Source organism: Podarcis raffonei, chromosome 3, assembly GCF_027172205.1.
Source record: "Podarcis raffonei isolate rPodRaf1 chromosome 3, rPodRaf1.pri, whole genome shotgun sequence".
NCBI lineage: Eukaryota > Metazoa > Chordata > Lepidosauria > Squamata > Lacertidae > Podarcis > Podarcis raffonei.
Window position 1 is genome coordinate 77,906,672 of NC_070604.1, and position 20,810 is coordinate 77,927,481.

Sequence of the window (20,810 nt, forward strand, 5' to 3'; positions counted from 1 at the left end):
CATCCATTTGGAGGTCCAGCCTTCCGGGTTTCAGGCGAAGAGCGAGCCTTGATGCCGGCGCTCTGGTTCCAGCGCCCGCCCGCCCCCCGGCCCTCCTGGCGCCCCTTCCTCTCCCGGAGAGGCTGCTTGGTCTCTGTCGCGCGCGCGCGCGCCGCTCGCTCCCGCCGCTCCTGCGCCGGGCGAAGGGCAAGAGCAGCCCCAGGCACCTGCCCGGCTTGGCTCTCCGACCTGCGCCCACAACCTGGCCCTGCGTCACGTGGCTGGGGCCAACCAATCGGGGGCCAGCCAGGAGGTTTCTTTTTTTTTTCTTTTCGGGAGCAGCCGCTGTCGGAGAAGGAGGTTGGCTGGGAAAGTTGCTCTTTCGCCGCTCCGTGTCGCGCGCCCTCGCTCGCCTCTCTCGGCGTTGCTGCTTTGAGCAGAGGGGGCCACACCGCTCGCCCCCCCCCGGACCTCGGTTTCCTGCCTTCGCTGCCGGAGGCGGGCCGCTTTACCTGTTGCTTCAGCCGCCGCCCCGCCCGCTTCTCTCCGCGCGCCCCTTTGCCTTCCTTCTCCTCACCTGGCCCCTCCTGCCTTCCCTGGGAGACCCCGGAGCGCGCTCGCCTTTTGCCCTTCCGGTCAAGCCTTTTCGCTCTTTCTCTTCCCTTCTTCCGGCCTGCGTTGTCCCCGAACCTCTCTGCTTCCCGTCCCCAGGCTGTGGACCAGAGACCTTTCCATTTCCTCCCGTGCTTGGGCGCCTTCCGCTGAGCCCCCACAGCCTCCCAGCTTAGGCTTCCTGGACTGTGAGACCCTCCCACTCTCCACCTAGTTCTTTCATTCATTTTCTCCTCCTTATGACTCTTGCCCTGACTCCCCCCCTCCAATCCTCTGCCCCCCCCTCACACTCCAACTTCCTGCCCTTGCTCTTCCAATGCCTTTGCTGCTCCCTTCTAGCTTGCTACACTTCCTCTGCCATCACATTCCTGCCCAGTTGAAGCTTTGAGGGGGATGGTCTTCTTCCAGAGGCTTCCCTGACTGTTCCCAATGCTGAGGCCAAAGGGGATGAGATCTGGGCCCCCGCCTTGACCATGGCCTTGGTGAGCTCCGAGGGAGCGGCTGAAGGGACCTCGGGGACCACCGGCCGTACCTCCTGCCCGCTCTGGACCGTGCTCTATGACTACGAGGCCTCCGGGGAAGATGAGCTGAGCCTGCGGCGAGGGGAAGTGGTGGAGGTTCTCTCCAAAGATGCGGCGGTCTCCGGAGATGATGGCTGGTGGGCTGGCAAGATCCGCCACCGCCTCGGTATCTTCCCAGCCAACTATGTGACCTACCAGCCGGGACGCTACCAACACCCCCCGCTGGGATTGCTGGAAAAGTCTGGGCATGAAGCCCAAGCCCAAGCTATGGGCGATGGGCATCCTGTCAGTGGTGAAGACCATTTGGGTTCTCTAGAAGAGATTAACTTCCAGCATCTGGAACTGCAGGAGATCATTGGAGTTGGGGGCTTTGGCAAAGTTTATAAAGCAAAATGGAAGGGCCAAGAAGTGGCGGTGAAAGCAGCGCGGCAGGACCCAGATGAGGACATCAAGGCCACGGCAGAGAGTGTGAGGCAGGAAGCAAAGTTGTTCTCCATGCTGAAACATCCCAACATTATTGAGCTTCATGGTGTAAGTTTGCAGGAGCCCAACCTCTGCCTGGTCATGGAATATGCTAGGGGAGGACCCCTCAACAGAGCTCTGTCAGGGGCCTCTCCCTCCACCAGTGGGAGTCACTGGGGCCGTCGGATACCTCCTCATATACTGGTCAACTGGGCCGTGCAGATAGCTCGCGGGATGCTTTACTTGCATGAAGAAGCCTTAGTATCCATCCTTCACAGAGACCTCAAGTCAAGCAACAGTAAGTACAGTGTTCAAATAGTTTGAAAACTGAGTGAGACAAGTTACATTTTCCTTTCCATTTTTAAATGTTGCAATCCCGAACAGCACTGTGAGAAACATTGTTTTTAAACAATGTGGTGTTCTAAATGAAGGCAATGAAATATTTTTTCTGTAAGACCTGGATTTGGCAATGCCACAATGAAGCTCTAACCTCTTGAGTCAAGTTGGATAAAAGAGTCAAGTCTCAAAAGCAAAAGTTAGACTCGAGGCGTTTGTATTGGGATTTGAAATCAGTATTTTTTCCTTTCCTGTTCAGAATCTGCCTTTCAATTATTCTATGTTACAAGATAATCCAGTTCTGTTGCATGAAGTTCCTTTTCTGTTGTCGCAACACCATTGTAGATGCACAAGCTGTTCAGTTTTTAGCTGTGTTTGCATTCTTAGAAAACCTGAGCAGCCTCTCCTCTTAAAGAAAAAGGGTTTGGGTGACATTTTTCTTCTGAAATTTTGGTTTCAGCATTGTTGATTATAAAAACAACAAAAGCATTTGTTTGTTTGTTTGTTTTAGGAGTTATATTTAGACTAGGGTTATTGCTTATATACACTACCTGTCTTGTAAATGTTGAAAATCTAAAATAGTAATGCTGCTCAAATCTGTGGACTGTTGTTGTTTGGTGCCATTTTGTTAAATCTGGGAGGAAGCAGTCTTACTTCACCAATAGCTTATTATTGTTTCCAGGTGCCTGAGGTGTTTAATGTCATAATTTGAAGGGCGGTAAGTGTGCAGAACTGTCAAAAAAAAGTGTTTCATTGTCTTTACCTGTCCTTGTGTACCATGTCAGATGGGTGGGGTACAAATAATAAACTGCTGCTGCTACCGATTATTATTATTAATGTGGATTGTGAGGATCAGTGTTGCTTGGGGTGTGGGGTTCGTGCCACATCCTGAAAGCTCATAATGAAGGATCCCATTGCTTTTCAAGTGGAAAAGAGAGGGGGAATTTCTTATTCTCAAAATATCCTGTTGCAACACGTAGAATAAGCAATGGTGGAATAGTTTGAAAATTCAAAATGAGTGAAGAAAGCTTCCACATTTTCCTGCTACGACATGGCCAGTTTACTTTGTTGGACCAGTATTAAAGGAGGACCCCCCCCCTCCGTACTCACACTACAGTAGTTACGTTAGTCCCCTTAAGCTTCTGCAATGGCATCCTATTGACTTAATATAAGGCTGCTGCTTCTCAAGGCACCCACCCGTGTTGGATATATAAGCTAATCTCCAAATGGCACATTAAACCTACATTGTAGTTGCCACAATAGAATAAATTTATCGTTATTAATTTCATTTCTATATCACTTTGTATTTTAAAGAAAAAAAATCTCAGAGTGGTTTACAACATATTAAAACATCAAATAAAACAATCCAGAATAAAACAAATTCAAGCTTCAAATAAAATATTTCAGATCCTTCTCTAAGTGACATTTCCCCCATATTTGTTTACCTACTTAATTTATATAGATGCTCCATAGCAGAAGTACTCTAGGAAGTCAGTGTGGTGTAGTGGTTAGAGCATCAGACTAGGACATGGGAGATCAGGGTTCAAATACCCACTCAGTCATGAAGCTCACTGGGTGACCTTGGGCCAATCACAGCCTCTTAACCTACTTCACAGGGTCATTCTAGGAATTAACTGGTGGGGGGAGGGTGACCCAATTTGGATGTAAAATGAAGCCAGGCATCGTGGCTTGATCTTCCCACATATGCTGGGGAAGAACTATCCGCATGTCATGGTTAACTATGGTTTACTGTGACATGTGAACACAACCACTGTTTCACTTGTGTAGCATATAAGGGTTGTTTATTTCTTATTTGACATTATGTGTGCAGGTCAGAAGCTTGTGCCTTCTTGCATTTGTGTGCAGATGTTTATGCATGCACACACACTGCATATAAGTGTTCTGTCACTTGTTTGGGATCTGTGCACCAGCTGCAGTCTGGAAATTGCTACCAGAAATGGAATGGAAAGAAGTCCTCTTAAACCAAATTCTATGTGTGCAGCTTAAGCATGAATGGACATCCCTCTGTCATGGTCCATAAATATGAGGCTGAAAATCATTCAAATGTGAAATATGACTAAATGTAATGAGATTATGGGAAAGTTCCAATAAGGTAGCAGGAGAGGTGGAAAGGCCTCATTTGACTCCTCCAAGCACTTCCTTCAGCACCCAAGGAAAAAGCTAGATATTTATTCTCTTGCAAAACTGATTTTATCTTTAAATACTGCCTTATTTCTGGGGAAGAAATGAAAATGCCTCAAAGTTGCAGTTTTAAATATATTACCGTGAAGTATGTCCTATAGATCCTAGTGGGACCTAAGTTCTGGATAAACATGTTTAGGGTTGGATTAGATAGTGCAGATGCTGATGTGCTACATTCTGTAGTTATCTCTAGAGTGCAGGGTTGCTCCCAAGCTACACGCTTAACCCCTGAGTCATAAACACCCTTCCAACTGGGCTTTCTTCAGAATAACCAAATACCATATTTTTCGCTCCATAAGATGCACTTTTTTCCTCCTAAAAAGTAAGGGGAAGTGTCTGTGCGTCTTATGGAGCGAATGTGTGGTCGATCGCTGGCCCTCTTTCAGGCCCCGCCCCCTTGCCCCGGCCTCCATTGTTGAATGTTCTGCAGATGGAGGCTGTTTGTTTTCCCAGCAACATGTGACTGGATGATTAGATTATCTGTCTGGAAACTGTAGAAATGGCTCCCCTTCCTTTCCTAAAGAAGCTGCAGAACTGTGAGTTGAACCCCATAAAAACAGGATTTTTTCCCTTTGCAAAGTAAGCTCAACAACTTTGAGCTGATCCTCAAAAAAGGGGGCTTTTCCCCTTTGCAAAAGAAGCTGCACAACTGTGAGCTGATCCCCCCAAAAAACGGGGCTTTCCCCCTTTCCTCCTCTAAAAACTAGGAGCGCCTTATGGTCAGGTGCGTCTTGTGGAGCGAAAAATACGGTATATATCCCAATTGCATTCTAGCCTTAGCACAATGGTCTCACAATTGCTTTTCAGCAATAATAACATGATCTGCTATCCACACACAAATGGGGTAGGATAGCCTTGCTACATGCAAGGCAGCTTGGTTGTGATGCAATTAAATTCTTTAGAGATGTAAACAAAATCTGGCTAGTTCCCTTCAGGGTAGGAGAAGTGCTGGTTTTTATACTTTTAGAAATGGGGAATTGGCCATCGTGAGTTTCTCCCTTCCCAAAGGCCTTGCTGAATGCAACCTGAAACCTGCATGGCACCTACAGAGCTTTATTTGCATGTCTGCTACCTCCTCCCACGTTCCATGTTAGGAAGGTTACAGGATAGAGACTCATAGCTTTTCACCAGCTAACTTCTAAAAAATTATCTCCCTCTCTCTCTTGTCTGCCTCACTTTGTTCAGCCTGATGAGAAGTTTTGGGGAACCTGAAAGGTTGAATACAATTTTGTGACATACTCTTTGGCCTGATACATATATTGCCCTTATATGGATTTTGAAACAGTGGCCCCATCTGTGCCATACATTTCAGTATCTTGTGGTTTTAAACAGTCATGGATTCCTCCAAAGAATCCTCCAGACTTGGAGCATATCTGGGGGGGGGGGGGAGAGCTGCAGGGTGGAGAATAAGCATAGATCCCATCTGCAGATGTTGGAGGCCACATTTGGATATCATCCTTGGAGTACGTCCAACCAGCAAGCTCCAATGGTAAAGCACAATCACCAAACTGAAAAGAATGGACATCTGGAGAAATGGGTGCTGTCAGGGAACTGCCATCGGAGCCAGAGGGAGAGGGAGGGGTCCAGAGGGATTCCGGAGAGCGTCCCGGGAGGGAGAGAAGCAGCCCATCTTCTGGGGAAGGAAATCAGCGTAGCACCAGTGGAGAAGGGGGGCAGATGGGGGAATCGGCGAGGTGGCTCCATGACTCCTCGCCGGAGACCAGCGGGGAGAGCATGGGTCCTCCGCTGCCCACACCCTCCCTGCGCAGAAGGCTTCCGCGCAGGGAGAGTAGGCGGAGACTAGGCGTGAAAGAGCTTCTTTGCTGGAAGAAGTTCAAGAAATACCCACTGACGGATTCTGCCAGCGATTGAGACAGCCACGGGTGAGTGGCTGTCCGGACAGAAAGAGTTCACCCAGGTAACCCAGCCAGGTGTGGCGCTGATTTACGCACGAGCAGCCCCTAGAACCATTACAGGTGCCTTCACCTTCTTTACCACTAAGCCTTAATTTCAAAAATCTCATTTTAATTTTTTATATATTTTAAGGAATTTATATTCCAGCTTCCACAAAAAAACTATGATCAGGTGGCCTACATAATTTAAAACAAAGTAACATAATGTCACAAAAGAAGCTGGACATCAACAGAGACAAGTTCATTAGATTAAAATCAGCATTGAAGGTACCAAAAAGATAGGAACCCAGGGTCCGTGTCAGGAGTGTTTCCACTTGGTGTCCAGAAGGAATGGGGATGCATAAGGAATAGCTGCCAAGTTCTCTCCCCAGCCTAACAAGCAGGCTGGTGGCCACAACTTTGGGTGACCTTTCAGAGAGCCAAAGTGTGTAAGGGAATGAGCGGGTGACCCCATGATATAGCACAGTGTTGTGCAGCATAAATGAGAAGAAAGATATAATGACTATGGCAGGAAGAGAAAGCAACTAAATAAGAAGGCTAGTGGCATATTTTGGAGCTTGCCAGAGACTTGTCATGCATACTTGGCCCTCCAGCTGCTTAGCGGAGCAAACCCATTAGCCATTCCTGCTACTATTTTAATTATTAGCTGTTTTCCATTACATAATATTGTACTATATGGTGGGGTTTGGGGGCGGATCATAAAATTGTGTAATGGTTAGAGGTGGCTACATATGTTGAGTCATGAGGTTTTGCAGCAGAGTTGTTCTGCCTGCAGTAATGAAGGTAAGGTGCAGGTCATTTATAGCAGCAAGCTGCTTCAGTTTGAGCCAGCAAAGCACAGGAAATGCCCAGGCTATCCTGAACATCCTTTTAGTCAGCTTCCTTTATGACTCGTGAAACTGAGCATTCCATTATTGTCTCATCTTAAAGCCAAGCACATATGCTTGGCGATTAGATAGCCTTTCCCTTGAGGTTTGATTAGAAATTATGACAAATGTAATAATTTCTCTCCACCCACACCCTGCCTTATGCACCCAAAGGCTTATTGATTGCTAGGCATTATACTAGTGCTTCTTTTGCTCTGTGTGGTGCAATAGAGGATGCATGAGAAAATAATAAGGAAGCAATCCCTTGGGAATTGTGTTGATGTCAGAGGTTAATCACATCCCTTTCTGCTAGATCTGGCAGAACCTCTATGCGTTAATGACAAGCAAAGTCAAGCATTTCTTTGTTTTGATGTTTTGGGGTGACATTATTTCTGACAAACTAGACCAGGAACCATAGTACAGTGGTACCTCAGTTTACAGACTTAATCGAAACTTAAACCGAAACCATTCTTAAACCAAGGCGTGCTTTCCCTAAAGAGGCTTCTCGCCGCTGGTGCCCTTCCACCATTTGGATTCTGTTCTTAGTCCAAGGTAAAGTTCTCAAACCAAGACACTATTTCCGGTTTTACGGAGTTTGTAAACCAAATCGTCCTTAAACCAGACTGTTCTTAAACCGAGGTACCACTGTAAAGGTTTCCATCATAGAATACCTTTGTTCTAGTCTAAACAATATTTGCTCCCTGACCTACAGATTCTTGAAATGGATTATTTTCACTTTCCTTGCTGAATAACCAGCACTTGTATTTGGTTTAGTAAATTTTCTATAGCTGTTCTGCACATGTATAAGCACATTAGAAGTGTTGTCCTAGATCAGATTAAAAGATTACCTGGTCTATCATTATATCTTCAGCAGCTGCCAGCCAGGTGTCTCAGGAAACTCAAAATATGATGGAGATTACTATTCCTCCCCCCCCAACATCTGGACATCAGAGGCATTTTGACAGAGCATGGAAATTCCATTTTAGCAGTCACTGATGATAGAATTGACCTCCATTCATATGTGTGTTTTTAAAATGCAATTGGTTCTAGGTCCATCACAGCATCCTGTACAAAACCATACATGTGCTGTACAAATACATTTATTTTTATTTATTTAACATAATTTGTATACTAAGCTGTATACAATTTGTATACAATTTTATTGTAAATAAAATCTAAGTAGTTTAGGGAGAAGGATTGGGGAAGGGTATTATTCCCCAATCCAACAAGGACTGGGGAATAATACCCTTCCACAGAGTTTCTCCAGTATAATCTTTTGCAATTCGCTGTGTCCAAAAACCCATCTCTTGTGACAATTATTGACACATCAGAAGAAGTAAACAAAGGAAAATAACTCACATTCTAATGGGAAATTAAACTTGGAAAACTAAAGCTAAATAAAATCTGTGGTATGATCACCTGACACCCCCCAATTTTTTTTTTTTGGGTCAGAGTTCTAAATTGAAGTTATTGGGGGTATTAACATTATGATCAGATAGGTAGGTTGCTTATAAGAAATAGAAGTAAGAAAACTTTTGTGTATGGTATACATAGCTGTATGAATACAAACCTTTAGGCAATTCTGTGTTGGTAGTCTTGCAGTACTCTCATATGTTTTTCTCCTCAGAACATGTTCCAGTTTCTTTACCAGCTCCTTAGAGTATGACCCCCAGAACTGGACACAGAGTTGGTAGTGTGCCACTTTGTAGTAGCATTATGGAGATTTTGAACTTGTGAATCAGCATGCAGTCTTATTTTGACTGAGTCTGGTGGGATTTAAAAGTCCCAACAACCTCTGGAGGACTACAGATTCTCCATTTGTGCTCTGCATGGAAACTTCCATGTCTAAAATCTTCCCTGTCATATACTTCTGCCTAAACAACATTAGCATCCCTATGTAGCATTTTGCTTTCTGTGCATTGTTGCTGTCATGTGGAGAATATGTGAGTATGACTGCATGCAGTGAAGGGCTTTTAGATGGTACCACCTTCACATGGATTGTTGCCATGGGGACTGGCTCTTTTCATTGCTTATTTGTGGGCAAGTAACAACTTAACCAGATCCTCAAACTTTTGCCTTTCAGGGGGAAAGTTGATTTTTCAAGAGGCGTAGCCATATTAGTCTTTTGCAGCAAAAACTACTGCGAGCCTTGTGGAACCTTGAAAGAGTAACAAATATAATATGACATAAGCTTTTGTGGACTAGATCTTGTCTACAGAAGCTTGTGCCATAACAAATTTGTTAGTCTTTAAGACAAGACTCTTTGTTACTTTGTTTATGCACATAAAACAAATACGCATATGCAAATGCAAATGCAGAATGGTGCTGCAGTGATAATATGGGGCCACAGAGGCAGTGGCCGGGAGGGTAGAAAAGATTCAACTTGCCAAAACATATCTTGCTGTTGAGTGTGTCTCTTGGAGCAGGATGCAAGGCCCTATCAATTATTTCTGGCATGTAGAATTTTTCGTTTGCAGGAGGTGCATAGAGCTGATGTTACAGTTCTGTTTCACGTTATTAGTATCTTAATAAGTTCATCAGCTTTTGAACGACTGTAATACTGTAAAATTAAAATAATCTTACTGTTTGAAACATGCATGGAAAGAACGGTTGCTCTCACCTTCGAGAGTAAGAAAATACACCTTTTAAACAAAATGCAATACCTTTTGTTGGCCCTTTTGTGGAGACATTATCTATAACACATGATTTAAGGAAATGAGCATGTATACAGAATTCTGCTTCCCCCACTAATGGGGGGCATTTTTGTGCCAATGAGCTAATTATTTTAATATGGCTCAACCAATAACTTCTTTGTTTATCATCTGTCCACTTAATCTTTCTGTAGAAAATTAAAGTTCTTCTGTTACTAATCTTGAATTCACGAGTCACTTGTAAGGTAACAAAGTTCTAATACAAGATGCCAGACCTCTGCTGGTTATACCTGGTTTGGTGAATAAAAGTGTGGGGACTATATTTGGAGCTATATCAAAGACTCTGTGCATTTTTTAAAACCTAATATTAAAAACTTGTAACCCAGGGGCAGCCAATGTGGTGCTTTCCAGATGTTGTTGAACTCCAACTCCCATCAGTCTCCCTGACCATGGTCAGATAATGAGAATTGTATTCCAACAATATCTGGAGGCACCACATTGCTGACTGCTGCAATAACCTATCCAACTACTTGCTGATGAGTGGCAGGGTTGTGCTATATCTGAATTTTAATTCATAGTGTACCATCTCACATATTTCTGTCAAAGATGCCCATTTGACAGGATGATCTGGAAGGTGGCTCAATAGAGAAAAGCCTTGAAACCTTTAATACAGTGGTACCTCGGGTTACGTACACTTCAGGTTACATACCTTTCAGGTTACAGACTCTGCTAACCCAGAAATAGTACCTCAGGTTAAGAACTTTGCTTCAGGATGAGAACATAAATCGTGCTCCGGCGGCGCGGCAGCAGCAGGAGGCCCCATTAGCTAAAGTGGTGCTTCAGGTTAAGAACAGTTTCAGGTTAAGAACAGACCTCCGGAATGAATTACCGTATTTTTCGCTCTATAACACGCACCCGACCATAACACGCATGTAGTTTTTAGAGGAGGAAAATCCGTAGGCATGCCACCCATAGGCATTCCCTCCATAACACGCACAGACATTTCCCCTTACTTTTTAGGAGGAAAAAAGTGAGTGTTATGGTGCAAAAAATACAGTAAGTACTTAACCCGAGGTACCACTGTAGCTTGAAGAAGCCAGGCAGAAAGAGTGGGCTGAAGGACATGGGAGACTTAAGTAAATGCAGATGAGCTCGGCAGACGAGGCCAAAATATGCATGTATCAGCCAGGAGGGACGGTGAGGACACAAGATTTTCAGTTCATTGCAGGAATTTGATGGATGTGCAAGTACAAAAGGACTACATCTTTGGTAGTGTAAAATTATTCTGCAAGTTGAGAAAGTTTCTCCCACCATTGTGAGGCTCAAGTTTTTCACAGGGGCACAACTTCACTTGCTGATCTTTGAAATAAAATATGTACTTCATTTTAGCAAGGAGCTGCTCCTCCCCCTGTTTCATAAATGACTCAGATGTCCATTGAGAAACTAGCTTAGCATTCTAAAATGAAAACCCCAAATCAGTTACTCACTTCAAAGTTTATTGCCAAGGGGCTCTTTCTCTAACTAATGCTGCAGCTTCAGACCCAGACATGCCAGTGTTGGCAGAACAACTCTGCTTTGTTCTTTTCAGTGCTAATGAAATGTTTACTTTTGCAGGTGTGCTTTTAACTCAAGCCTGATAAGCCAGCCAGCTTTCTCCTTGCTTCCTCCAAAGCACTGCAGCAGCAGCAATGTTTTGTGTCCTGTAGGTTGTTACTCAAGAAATGAAACAATTTTGAAACCTGTATTTTGTGTAAAGTTATTGTCAGAATGTTAATGCTCCTAGCTGTATAATGCTGTTCTTTAACTCATATTTTCAACAATTATTATCTACAAAGGCAAGAATAGCAATGACGTGTTTCATCTAAAGTGATTGAAAACACAGAATTTGGGGGTTGAATTCAGAGCAAATTAAAACTCCATTGGGTTTTGTGGAACTTAATGAGACCTGAGCTTTCCATGTAGATTTCAGTGGGTTGTAAGCATCACTAACCTGGTCTGGATCCACGCCTATAGAGCACAAAGTTTAATCATGGACAGTTCTTCTAGATAAGATACAAAATGTCATGAACATTGAGCAAGTGGCTTCTTAAAATGATAGGAACACCTGTGGAAAACCCTCCCATCAGATGTCAAGGAAATAAAGAACTACACAACTTTTAGAAGACATCTGAAGGCAGTCCTGTGTTAAGAAGTTTTAAATGTTTAACATTCTACTGTGTTTTTGTATGTGCTGTAAGCCGCCCAGAGTGGCTGGGGAAACCCAGCCAGATGGGCGGGCTAGAAAAAAATATGATGATGATGATGATGATTTATTAAACAATAGCTTGTCTTGTTGGTCATGAGAGCTGCCGTAATAAAATCTACAAAAAGAGACATGGGCTGGAATACATCTTTGTGATATGGTGAATGTCCACACTCACCAATTCCTCTCTCCCCCTTCCCCACCCCAGTACATTCCACCACCAGTTTTCCCATTGTATGTTATGGGCAAGGGGGAGAATTGGAGGGGGAAGGGAGATGGAGGGGGAATTTCATTAAAAGAACAACAACCCAAGCAATAAGAAATGGATATTGAGATGGGGTTCTCTTTAATCTGTGAGTTTTGGCACCTAGCAGACTGAAATGAACACAAGCAAAGCAGAGAGAGACAGGGAGAATGTGTGAGAGAGTCCAGGAACAGTGTGACCCATAAAATCCTGTGATCATCCACCAAGTTCAACAGCTGTACCTCCATTGCTGATTATGATTTGTTGGTTTAAAGCTGCATCGAGATCCAGTAGGCTTGATAGATACAGGTATGGCCATGTTAATATCCCACAAGCAGCTATCAAACTTGATGGTGGGTTATCCCGCAAAGCGTAGTGAAATCTGACACTTCTATGGATTGGTGTGGCCCATTGTAACTTGTCTGCCAAGCTGAAGGGAATATGGGAGGGCAGAGATTTGTGATTTGATAAAGCAATGCCCTAAATTTACCAATAGTATCATCTTGTTCCTTGCTCCCCGCCCAATAAACGGACCACCTTGAGCCAAATCAATGCAGATAACCAAGGCATATGTTGCTACAGGGTAGTACAGGCTTCCTCAACCTCGACCCTCCAGTTGTTTTGAGACTACAATTCCCAGCATCCCTGACCACTGGTCCTGCTAGCTAGGGATCATGGGAGTTGTAGGCCAAAAACATCTGGAGGGCTGAGGCTGAGGAAGCCTGGGGTAGTATGTAACCTTGCATTTTGTACTTGCATACTGCATTTACAGCATTAGCTTTCTTTTGCCAATCAGTAATTGTGCTATTGCATAATTACCATGAAACACTTTGCTGACTTGCCAATAATGGGTGGCTCGCTAGGAGAAATCTGAACGCCTTTCCCCCCAGTTTATTGTCACACTTTCAACCCAACATTACAGCCCGATTTCAAAGGGCTTTGGGTTCATTATGTCCTCCCTGCGACTCATCACAAAACTTTCTGTACTCTCAACTTCAGGTGATCACACTTTTACTATGTGCTTGGCTGTGTTGTTGTTATGCATTGTAGAGTTTTTCTTACAGCCAGATTTCATGTTCTTTCATCCCAAGTGTTTTGAGGCATGTATGCTCTGCTGCTCTTTCCTTAAGGGTAAGCCCCTGCAATAATCAAGCGGTAGAATTTATAGAACATGTGATTTCTATGCTGGAGTTTTGCAGCATATGATTGATTAGCCCTTTGTTGACCAAACTACCCGGCAGACCAGTTCAGTTTTATGTTAAATATCCAATGGAAGTTACAAACAAACTTGCAGTGACTAAATTTCTATCAGTGAGAAGAATTCACCACCTGAGACTGGACATGCCGTCTTAACAAGGACTCACTCGATATCATAGTAGTTTTATATGCCTATAAAGTGACACAGAAGAACAATCTGTTTTGCTCTGAGATTCTTGTGTGTTGTATACTTTTTATTTTTGGTTTATTGGCTGTAGCATATTGATGGATTGATGTGCTTGCTGAGTGGTATCTTGTTTCTTCCCCAAATTCATGTAGTTTTATAGCCTCTGCTGTGGTGTCTTCCCTAAGGGAAGTGATGTTTGCACTCACAGGACCCATGGAGTGGTAGCACGCTCCACCAAGGAATGGGAGAGATTAAAATGGAAAAGAGCGACTTACATGTAGCTCCTCTACTACAAACATCCTTGGTTTGTTACAGATAATCTTATAACTTATTGTGTGTATATTGAATTGGTCTTGTTTTAAAATGTTATGGCTGTTAATCCAAAGGAGTAGGTTTTTAAATGGCTCTGTGCACCCAAATTTTAAATAGTAGTTGGTAAATACCAGTAAGTGGCACGCATACACAAAATCCACTTTAGTAATTGGGCTTGATGTTATAGAGGTGCGTTCTAAAATATGTTAATGTTATGGACATAGTGCTAGTCCTGAAAGCACACTTTCCTCCTGAGTTCTCTTAGCGTCAAAGTAAATGTTTGCAAAGTGTAGCCTTTAGGATTGGGCTCAATCTGAAGTCGGAATGGCAAATATTGACATTGTGATTTTAGTGATCAAGTTCTACAAATTGTTTTCGTTTTGGTGAAGCGCATTTTGCATGCAGAGTCCCTCACCTGAATCATATAGCATGTGTATTAAAGTAACTTCCAGATTCTGCATCTGCTATTTGTGAACTTCAGTCATGTATGGTTGAGTGCACAGAATAAGCCCAAGGTTGCAAAGGTCACTTGTTTTGATATGAAGCTAATGAGGGGCAAATATCTGTAGAAGTCCAAAAGGGATGGCCTAGCGCAGGTTGCTAAGCAACAGACCACAAGAATTTGTTCAGTCACGAGGCACTGGCGCCTATTTAGTTTGTTTATGTCAAGTGCTCTGCCACCCAATTTGACAAACGGGAGGGAGGGGGGAAATTATACAAAGTATATGTAGTGACTGCAATTCTTCATCCTGCTTATGGGAAATAGTTCTTCCCTGCTGCCCCCTCTTTCCCATTAAAATGAAACCTGGCCATATGCCAGTTATTACCTTTCCAAGTCAGTTTGTGTTTGGTTTCGGTCAGATTGACTGACATGGAATTTGTGGAATTTTGCTTTGCCTGTGTAGAATGCAAAACAATAGGCCTTTCATTAAAGTACAAAGGGCAGCAAGTTCATATCACTACGTTCACCACATTTTCCTGCTTCTAATTATTTCTGTCATGGGCACTGAGTTTCAATATAATTTTATTCAGTACTTCACTTGTGCCTCAAGGCACACTGTTATGGATCAGTGACAGAGTCTTCTTCTTTTAAATAAATGCATACATGAATAGTAAAATATTAAACATTCTCCACAGTTGCAAGGGTTAGAGGTCACCTCGCCTTTTTCTTGAACGCATTCCACAGCCCTAGATAATTTTAACTGGTTACCTGTTAATGGTGCTTTGCAATTTATATGGCCAGGAAAAGAACTTAATCGCAATTCATTATCTGTACACTGGACTTTGAACCATGTCTGTCTCAAGTGCTTAAACATAGTTCCTGCTGTTGGCAACGATAGTGTGAACTGGATATGAGAAATTTCAGCGTCGTAGTTCTAGTTTAGCTGCCTCTGTGATTCACTAGTTTTGTATGTGTGAGGGTTCTGACATAAATCTTCTCCTGCTGCAATCCATCAATCACTAGGTTAAACTGTGAGGAGAATTAGCTCCAAAATTGGAAATTGAATCTGCACTATTTGGTGTATTTCGACACCACACTAAACTGCAGTTTAGTAGGATATAGTGAGCTTCTGACTCATGTAACCCTCTGTCTCCTTCCCAATCTTGGGATGAGTTTGCCAGCTTTTGCTTCTGCCTTCCATTAACCTCAGCTTGTCATATCATCTGAACTGACAAACTGCAGTTACTGTTAATTAGCCATTGAAACTAGTTACTCAGGAGAAGGGAAGCACACAAGTCTAAGGTTCCAGGCCGCTTATTTACATTATGCTAAACTATGGTTTAGTGTGACATCTGAACTCTCTTAATTGTAGGTGTCTACTCCTTCAACATTCCACACCTTATGTTAGTAAATCATCGTTCAAAGCATATGCATCTACTCAAACCATCAGGTTTTTTGGGGGTGGGACAGGCACAGCTTTAATCCTTGATGAATTGCACTCTGAACCTCTTACTATGAGCTAAATCCACGTTGTCCTAGTTTTATTTATTAAATTAAATTTTTAACATTAATTTCTAAAAAGGGAAACACTTGGCTCCATATTGGCTGCAGACAGATTATGCTTTCATTTCCAGATGGGTCAAGTTCATATTAATGGTGATCTATACATTCCTCCCCCCTTTTTCAGTTCTGTTGCTTGAGAAGATAGAGAACGATGATATTCATAACAAAACACTGAAGATTACAGACTTTGGCTTGGCTAGAGAGTGGCATAGAACAACTAAAATGAGTGCTGCGGGAACCTATGCATGGATGGCACCTGAAGTTATCAAATCATCCATGTTTTCTAAAGGAAGTGATATCTGGAGGTAATTATGTTTTCAATATTCTCTTTATTTTTTTAAATAACTTTTGTACAGCTGGATGAAATTTGAGGCAACCTAAAGTTGTGTAGTTGTTCCTGGTGTGGTGCCTGGGTACATGCTGCAAGTGAGGAGCACCACCGAGGTGTACACAACTTACAAGGTCCTGGCTCCTAAACCTCACCCAGTCAGTCACTCTGGCACTCTGCTGATTCTAGGCTTCCCTTAATGGTTCTCACTATACTTCTCGATATATTGGTTCTCACTATATTGCGTTCTAGAGAGCAGGGGGAATATCTCTCTATACGCCTATGTGCATTTTTTAACATCTGAAAGATGAGGTGAGATATACAAGGAGAGGAATTCAACTTTGCACTAAGGCAATTGTTCTGTCTGGTAAAGCATTTTTGCTTGCCAGGCAGAATACCACCACCCCACTCATCCCTTCATGCGTAAAACAGTTTCATAGAATCATAGAATTGTAGAGTTGGAAGGGACTCTGAGGATCACCTACTCCAGCCCCCTGCAATGCAGGAATATGCAGCTTGGATCGAACCTGCAACCTTGATGTTATCAGCTCCACACTCTTAACCAACTGAGCTATCCAGGTTTCATTTACAGTATAATTAAAACAAGGCATGTGAAAACCCACAACCACCAGAACAACAATAAAACAGCAGCAGGAACGAGATCAAGCATCCATCTTAAACACTTCAAGGAATTATTCAGTTTGTTCTTCCTTTTTTGTGGACCGCCAGGTGAAGGCTTTATGGAAACAAATATGATGAAACCACTTTCAGATATGCAGAACACTTATTTATGTAGCTGGATTTTCATTTGCTTCCAAGTAACATGCCTGTGGCCGTGAGGCATTTCATTTAGCTGCAACCATGTGTTGGAAGGATGTAGAGCATGGCGATGGCATGTCCTTTGTTGCGGTGTGTTTGGATGCTTTCCTTCTTTCTAGACGGGTTGATGACCTTTTTAGTTTTTGTTTTGCCCTTCATTAAGCCATGTATTTAACTGTCAAATAAACATTTATTTATAGTTATGGCGTATTGCTGTGGGAACTCCTTACGGGAGAAGTTCCATACCGAGGCATTGATGGTCTTGCTGTGGCTTACGGTGTTGCTGTCAATAAGCTTACTTTGCCCATTCCATCCACATGTCCCGAACCATTTGCTAAACTAATGAAAGGTACTTGTGCTGCTTATTAAAGGGGGGGGGGGGAGAGATGCTATGAGATAACTCGCATGTTGTCTATAATATGTGTACATTTTTTTTTAGTTTTAGCATTTCATTTAGAAATGTCATCACTTACGTTAAGGTATAGAAAACACCAGCTTCCCATTTCATTTTAGTCCAGTACTAAAAACTTTTTTTTAACGCATTCAGCAGTGGAACGTAATTTCATTTTAAAAAGCTGCATTCATCTTTGGAAGTGCTTTCTTGCTCATTTATTCATTAAGTTATATTCTGCCCTTTCTCCAAAGAAGCTCAGAATAGCAGCGTAGCCTCACCACAGCCTGTGACGTAGCTCAGGTTGAGACAGTGTGGCTTAGAATCATAGAACTGTAGAGTTGGAAGAAGCCGTGAGGATCATCTAGTATGCAGGAATATGCAGCTGTCCCGTACAGAGATCAAACCTGCAGCCTTGGTGTTCTCAGCGCTGAGGTCCAGCCAACTGAGCTACTTGCTTAAAGTCTGCAAGTCAGTGCAGTTAATGCTCAAAGTTAATGAAAAGTTACATCAGAAGCAGTTTATTTTGTTGGTGTAGCATGATTTTCTCGATGCAGGATGTTTGCGGATCTACAGATTGAATAATTCATATGGGGGAAGTGAAGGAATCCTTATTTTTAAAAGCTCTTGTGTGCCATCCTTCCATATTTTGAGCCTGGATTAATCTATAGGACATGGGTCTGTGCCTTCGGGTCACCATTGCAAAAAGAAGATTGTGTGAGACCCAGGCGAAAATGCGCATGGTGAATTATTTGGGGTCTCACTTTTTCAAAGTGAAAGGACCGTAAGTTATTTAACAGGTCATGCCTAAAATAATCTGTGCATGCATCCAAGTCACGTGCTACCTTTTATACATAGCTCTGGACAGTCTGAGGAAATTGCCTCATTTAATGCAATCTCAAGCAAACCCTATTCTAACAAGCAAGTGCTCTATTAATTGTTTTGAGTTTTGTTTAGAAACAGTATATAAATGTTTCAAAAGAAATGCTAAAAAATAATAATTGAATTCTTAAAAGCTGCCAAGTTACAGGGAACCAGGAAGAGGGCCTTCTCGGAAGTGGCACCCGCCCTGTAGAACGCCCTCCCACCAGATGTCAAAGAGAAAAACAACTACCAGACTTTTAGAAGACATCTGAAGGCAGCCCTGTTTAGGGAAGCTTTTAATATTTAATAGACTATTGTATTTTACTATTCCGTTGGAAGCCGCCCGGAGTGGGGTATAAATAAATAAATTGTTGTTGTTGTTGTTGTTGTTGTTATTATTATTGTGTCAGATTTTGTTCCCTGTTCTTCTAACTGATGCAATTGATGAATTTTAGTGTGCTGGGCTCAGGATCCCCATATCCGACCGCCCTTTACCTTGATTCTTGAGCAGCTTACTGCCATTGAGGGGGCTGTTTTGACTGAGATGCCTCAAGAATCTTTCCATTCCATGCAAGATGACTGGAAACTGGAAATTCAACAGATATTTGATGAACTGAGGACCAAGGAAAAAGTGAGTGAATTGGATCTTTTCCCCTCTTAATTCTTGGTACTCTTTAACTCTTTTAAATTGCTCTTTTATCCTTGTGGGGTGGTGTATAGTCAGAACACATTGGGCTTAATGGCAGGTGGGATTGCCAAAGTCACCCCACTTTTTATTTTTATTTTTTTGCCATGTGCGTAAAGCTGAACACACACAAGTTGCAGGCTTACTATATACAAATGTATATGTAATTGTTTAAAAGTTGGGTGACTAATCATATATAAAAAACAAAGCCTTCATTGGGTGAGCAATTAATTGTGAAGAAAAGAAGCTTCTGTACAATTTGAAATCTTGCCTTTTCCTATATGTATACACACACACACACACACACACACACACACTACACTGGGCTAACTATTCTTTTGTTACAAATATTAATGGGAAACTTCCTAAGCTGCCATCCAAGTTGACTTTCATAGTCTATATTAAAAGTTTTTATGCATAAAAAGTAGGGGAGCTCTTGGGACACTGGCATGCCTACTAGATCTTAGTTATCTGGCATTGTATTTAATAATAATAATAATAATAATAATAATAATAATAATAATAATAATTTTATTATTTATACCCCACCCAGAGTGACAGGGTTTCCCCAGCCACTCTGGATGGCTTACAGCATATATATATATAAATTGTAAAACATCAACCATTAAAAACCTCTTTATACAGGGCTGCCTTCAGATGTCTTCTAAAAGTCAAATAGTTGTTTATTTCCTTGACATCTGAAGGGAGGATGTTCCACAGGGAAGGCATCACTTCCAAGAAGGCCCTCTGCCTGGTTCCCTGTAACCTCACTTCTCACATTGAGGGAACCACCAGAAGGCCCTTGGATCTGGGACTTAGTGTCCGGGCTGAATGATGGAGGTGGAGACGCTCCTTTAGGCATCCTGGGCCGAGCCCAGAATACTTTTCCTCTTCTGCAGTCTACTTGCTAAAATAATAATTTAGAGTCACATTTCAGAACACATTGTGGAGGTTAACTAAAAACAAAACAAACTGATGAGGGAAACAATGTCCCAAATTCCCATTTGTCCTTAATCCAACAAAGCCTGGCTAGAGTCTGGTTGACCACCTCTTTTAAAAATAGCCTTGGTGTGGAAAGAGGGAGATTTCACCCTATCTCCCTCTTGTTTGAAAAGTTGTCAGGTAAAATACTTACGGATTTTTTTCCCATCACATGGCAGAAGACTTGTGTCCTAACTAGTATTTCTATAACTCTTGTTAGGAGCTGAGGTCACGAGAAGAAGAATTGACAAGAGCTGCCCTCCATCAGAAGTCACAAGAAGAGTTGTTGAAGCGGCGTGAGCAGCAGTTAGCAGAACGGGAGATCGATGTACTGGAGCGAGAACTCAATATTTTGATATTCCAGTTAAACCAAGACAAGCCCAATGTGAAGAAGAGAAAGGGAAAGTTCAAAAAAAGCAGATTAAAGCTTAAAGATGGCCACAGAATCAGTCTGCCTTCAGGTTCGATTTTCCTCATCTATGCATTTATTTAGGATGGCTACTGCATTTGCAGATTTCAAATACTGGGCTGAAAGTTTCAGAGGTTGCTATTGAAAGGTTAGATACAATACTGATATCATATTATGCATTTCAGTGTGACAAATGTGCAACAGTTTTAAGATATTGAGGCGTTAGCACAGACCTCCCTTGTGTTTGATTTAGAATTTTGTTCTACCAGCCAATTAAACTTCCTGAATTGGGAAACAAAATATACTGGGGAATGTTGCTTTGAAGTAGAATTCTGGTAGGGAATTCCCCTGTTGATAACATATTATATCTTTGTTCACGCCAAAGTATTTATTACTGGTGTGTCAAGGGTTTGTGAAAGAGCAGCAAACATGGATTCCTTCCTCTGCTCAGTAGCTGCGGCCGCTCTTCTTCCTGTACCTGTTTACCAGGGAGTAAGAACCACTGGATTCAAAGAGTCGTACTAGGATTGTGTTGCATGTTACCTTCCGAGTTGTCTCTCTGGCACTTAGTGACAATTAAATATGAGCCAACATGAAAAGCAGT

The 20,810-nt window shown here is 42.6% G+C and overlaps 1 protein-coding gene across 1 annotated transcript in view; it reads left to right on the forward strand.

Moving 5' to 3' along the window:
• The first annotated feature begins 531 nt into the window (after positions 1 to 531).
• Positions 532 to 20,810, forward strand: part of MAP3K21 (mitogen-activated protein kinase kinase kinase 21) — a 30,720-nt gene continuing 10,441 nt past the window's right edge. Inside the window, exons 1-5 of the mRNA XM_053382535.1 lie at positions 532 to 1,872; positions 15,854 to 16,034; positions 17,077 to 17,225; positions 18,587 to 18,762; positions 20,018 to 20,258. Of these exons, the coding sequence (XP_053238510.1) occupies positions 1,065 to 1,872; positions 15,854 to 16,034; positions 17,077 to 17,225; positions 18,587 to 18,762; positions 20,018 to 20,258 (1,555 nt within the window). The 5' untranslated portion in view covers positions 532 to 1,064. The remainder of the gene's footprint in view (positions 1,873 to 15,853; positions 16,035 to 17,076; positions 17,226 to 18,586; positions 18,763 to 20,017; positions 20,259 to 20,810) is intronic.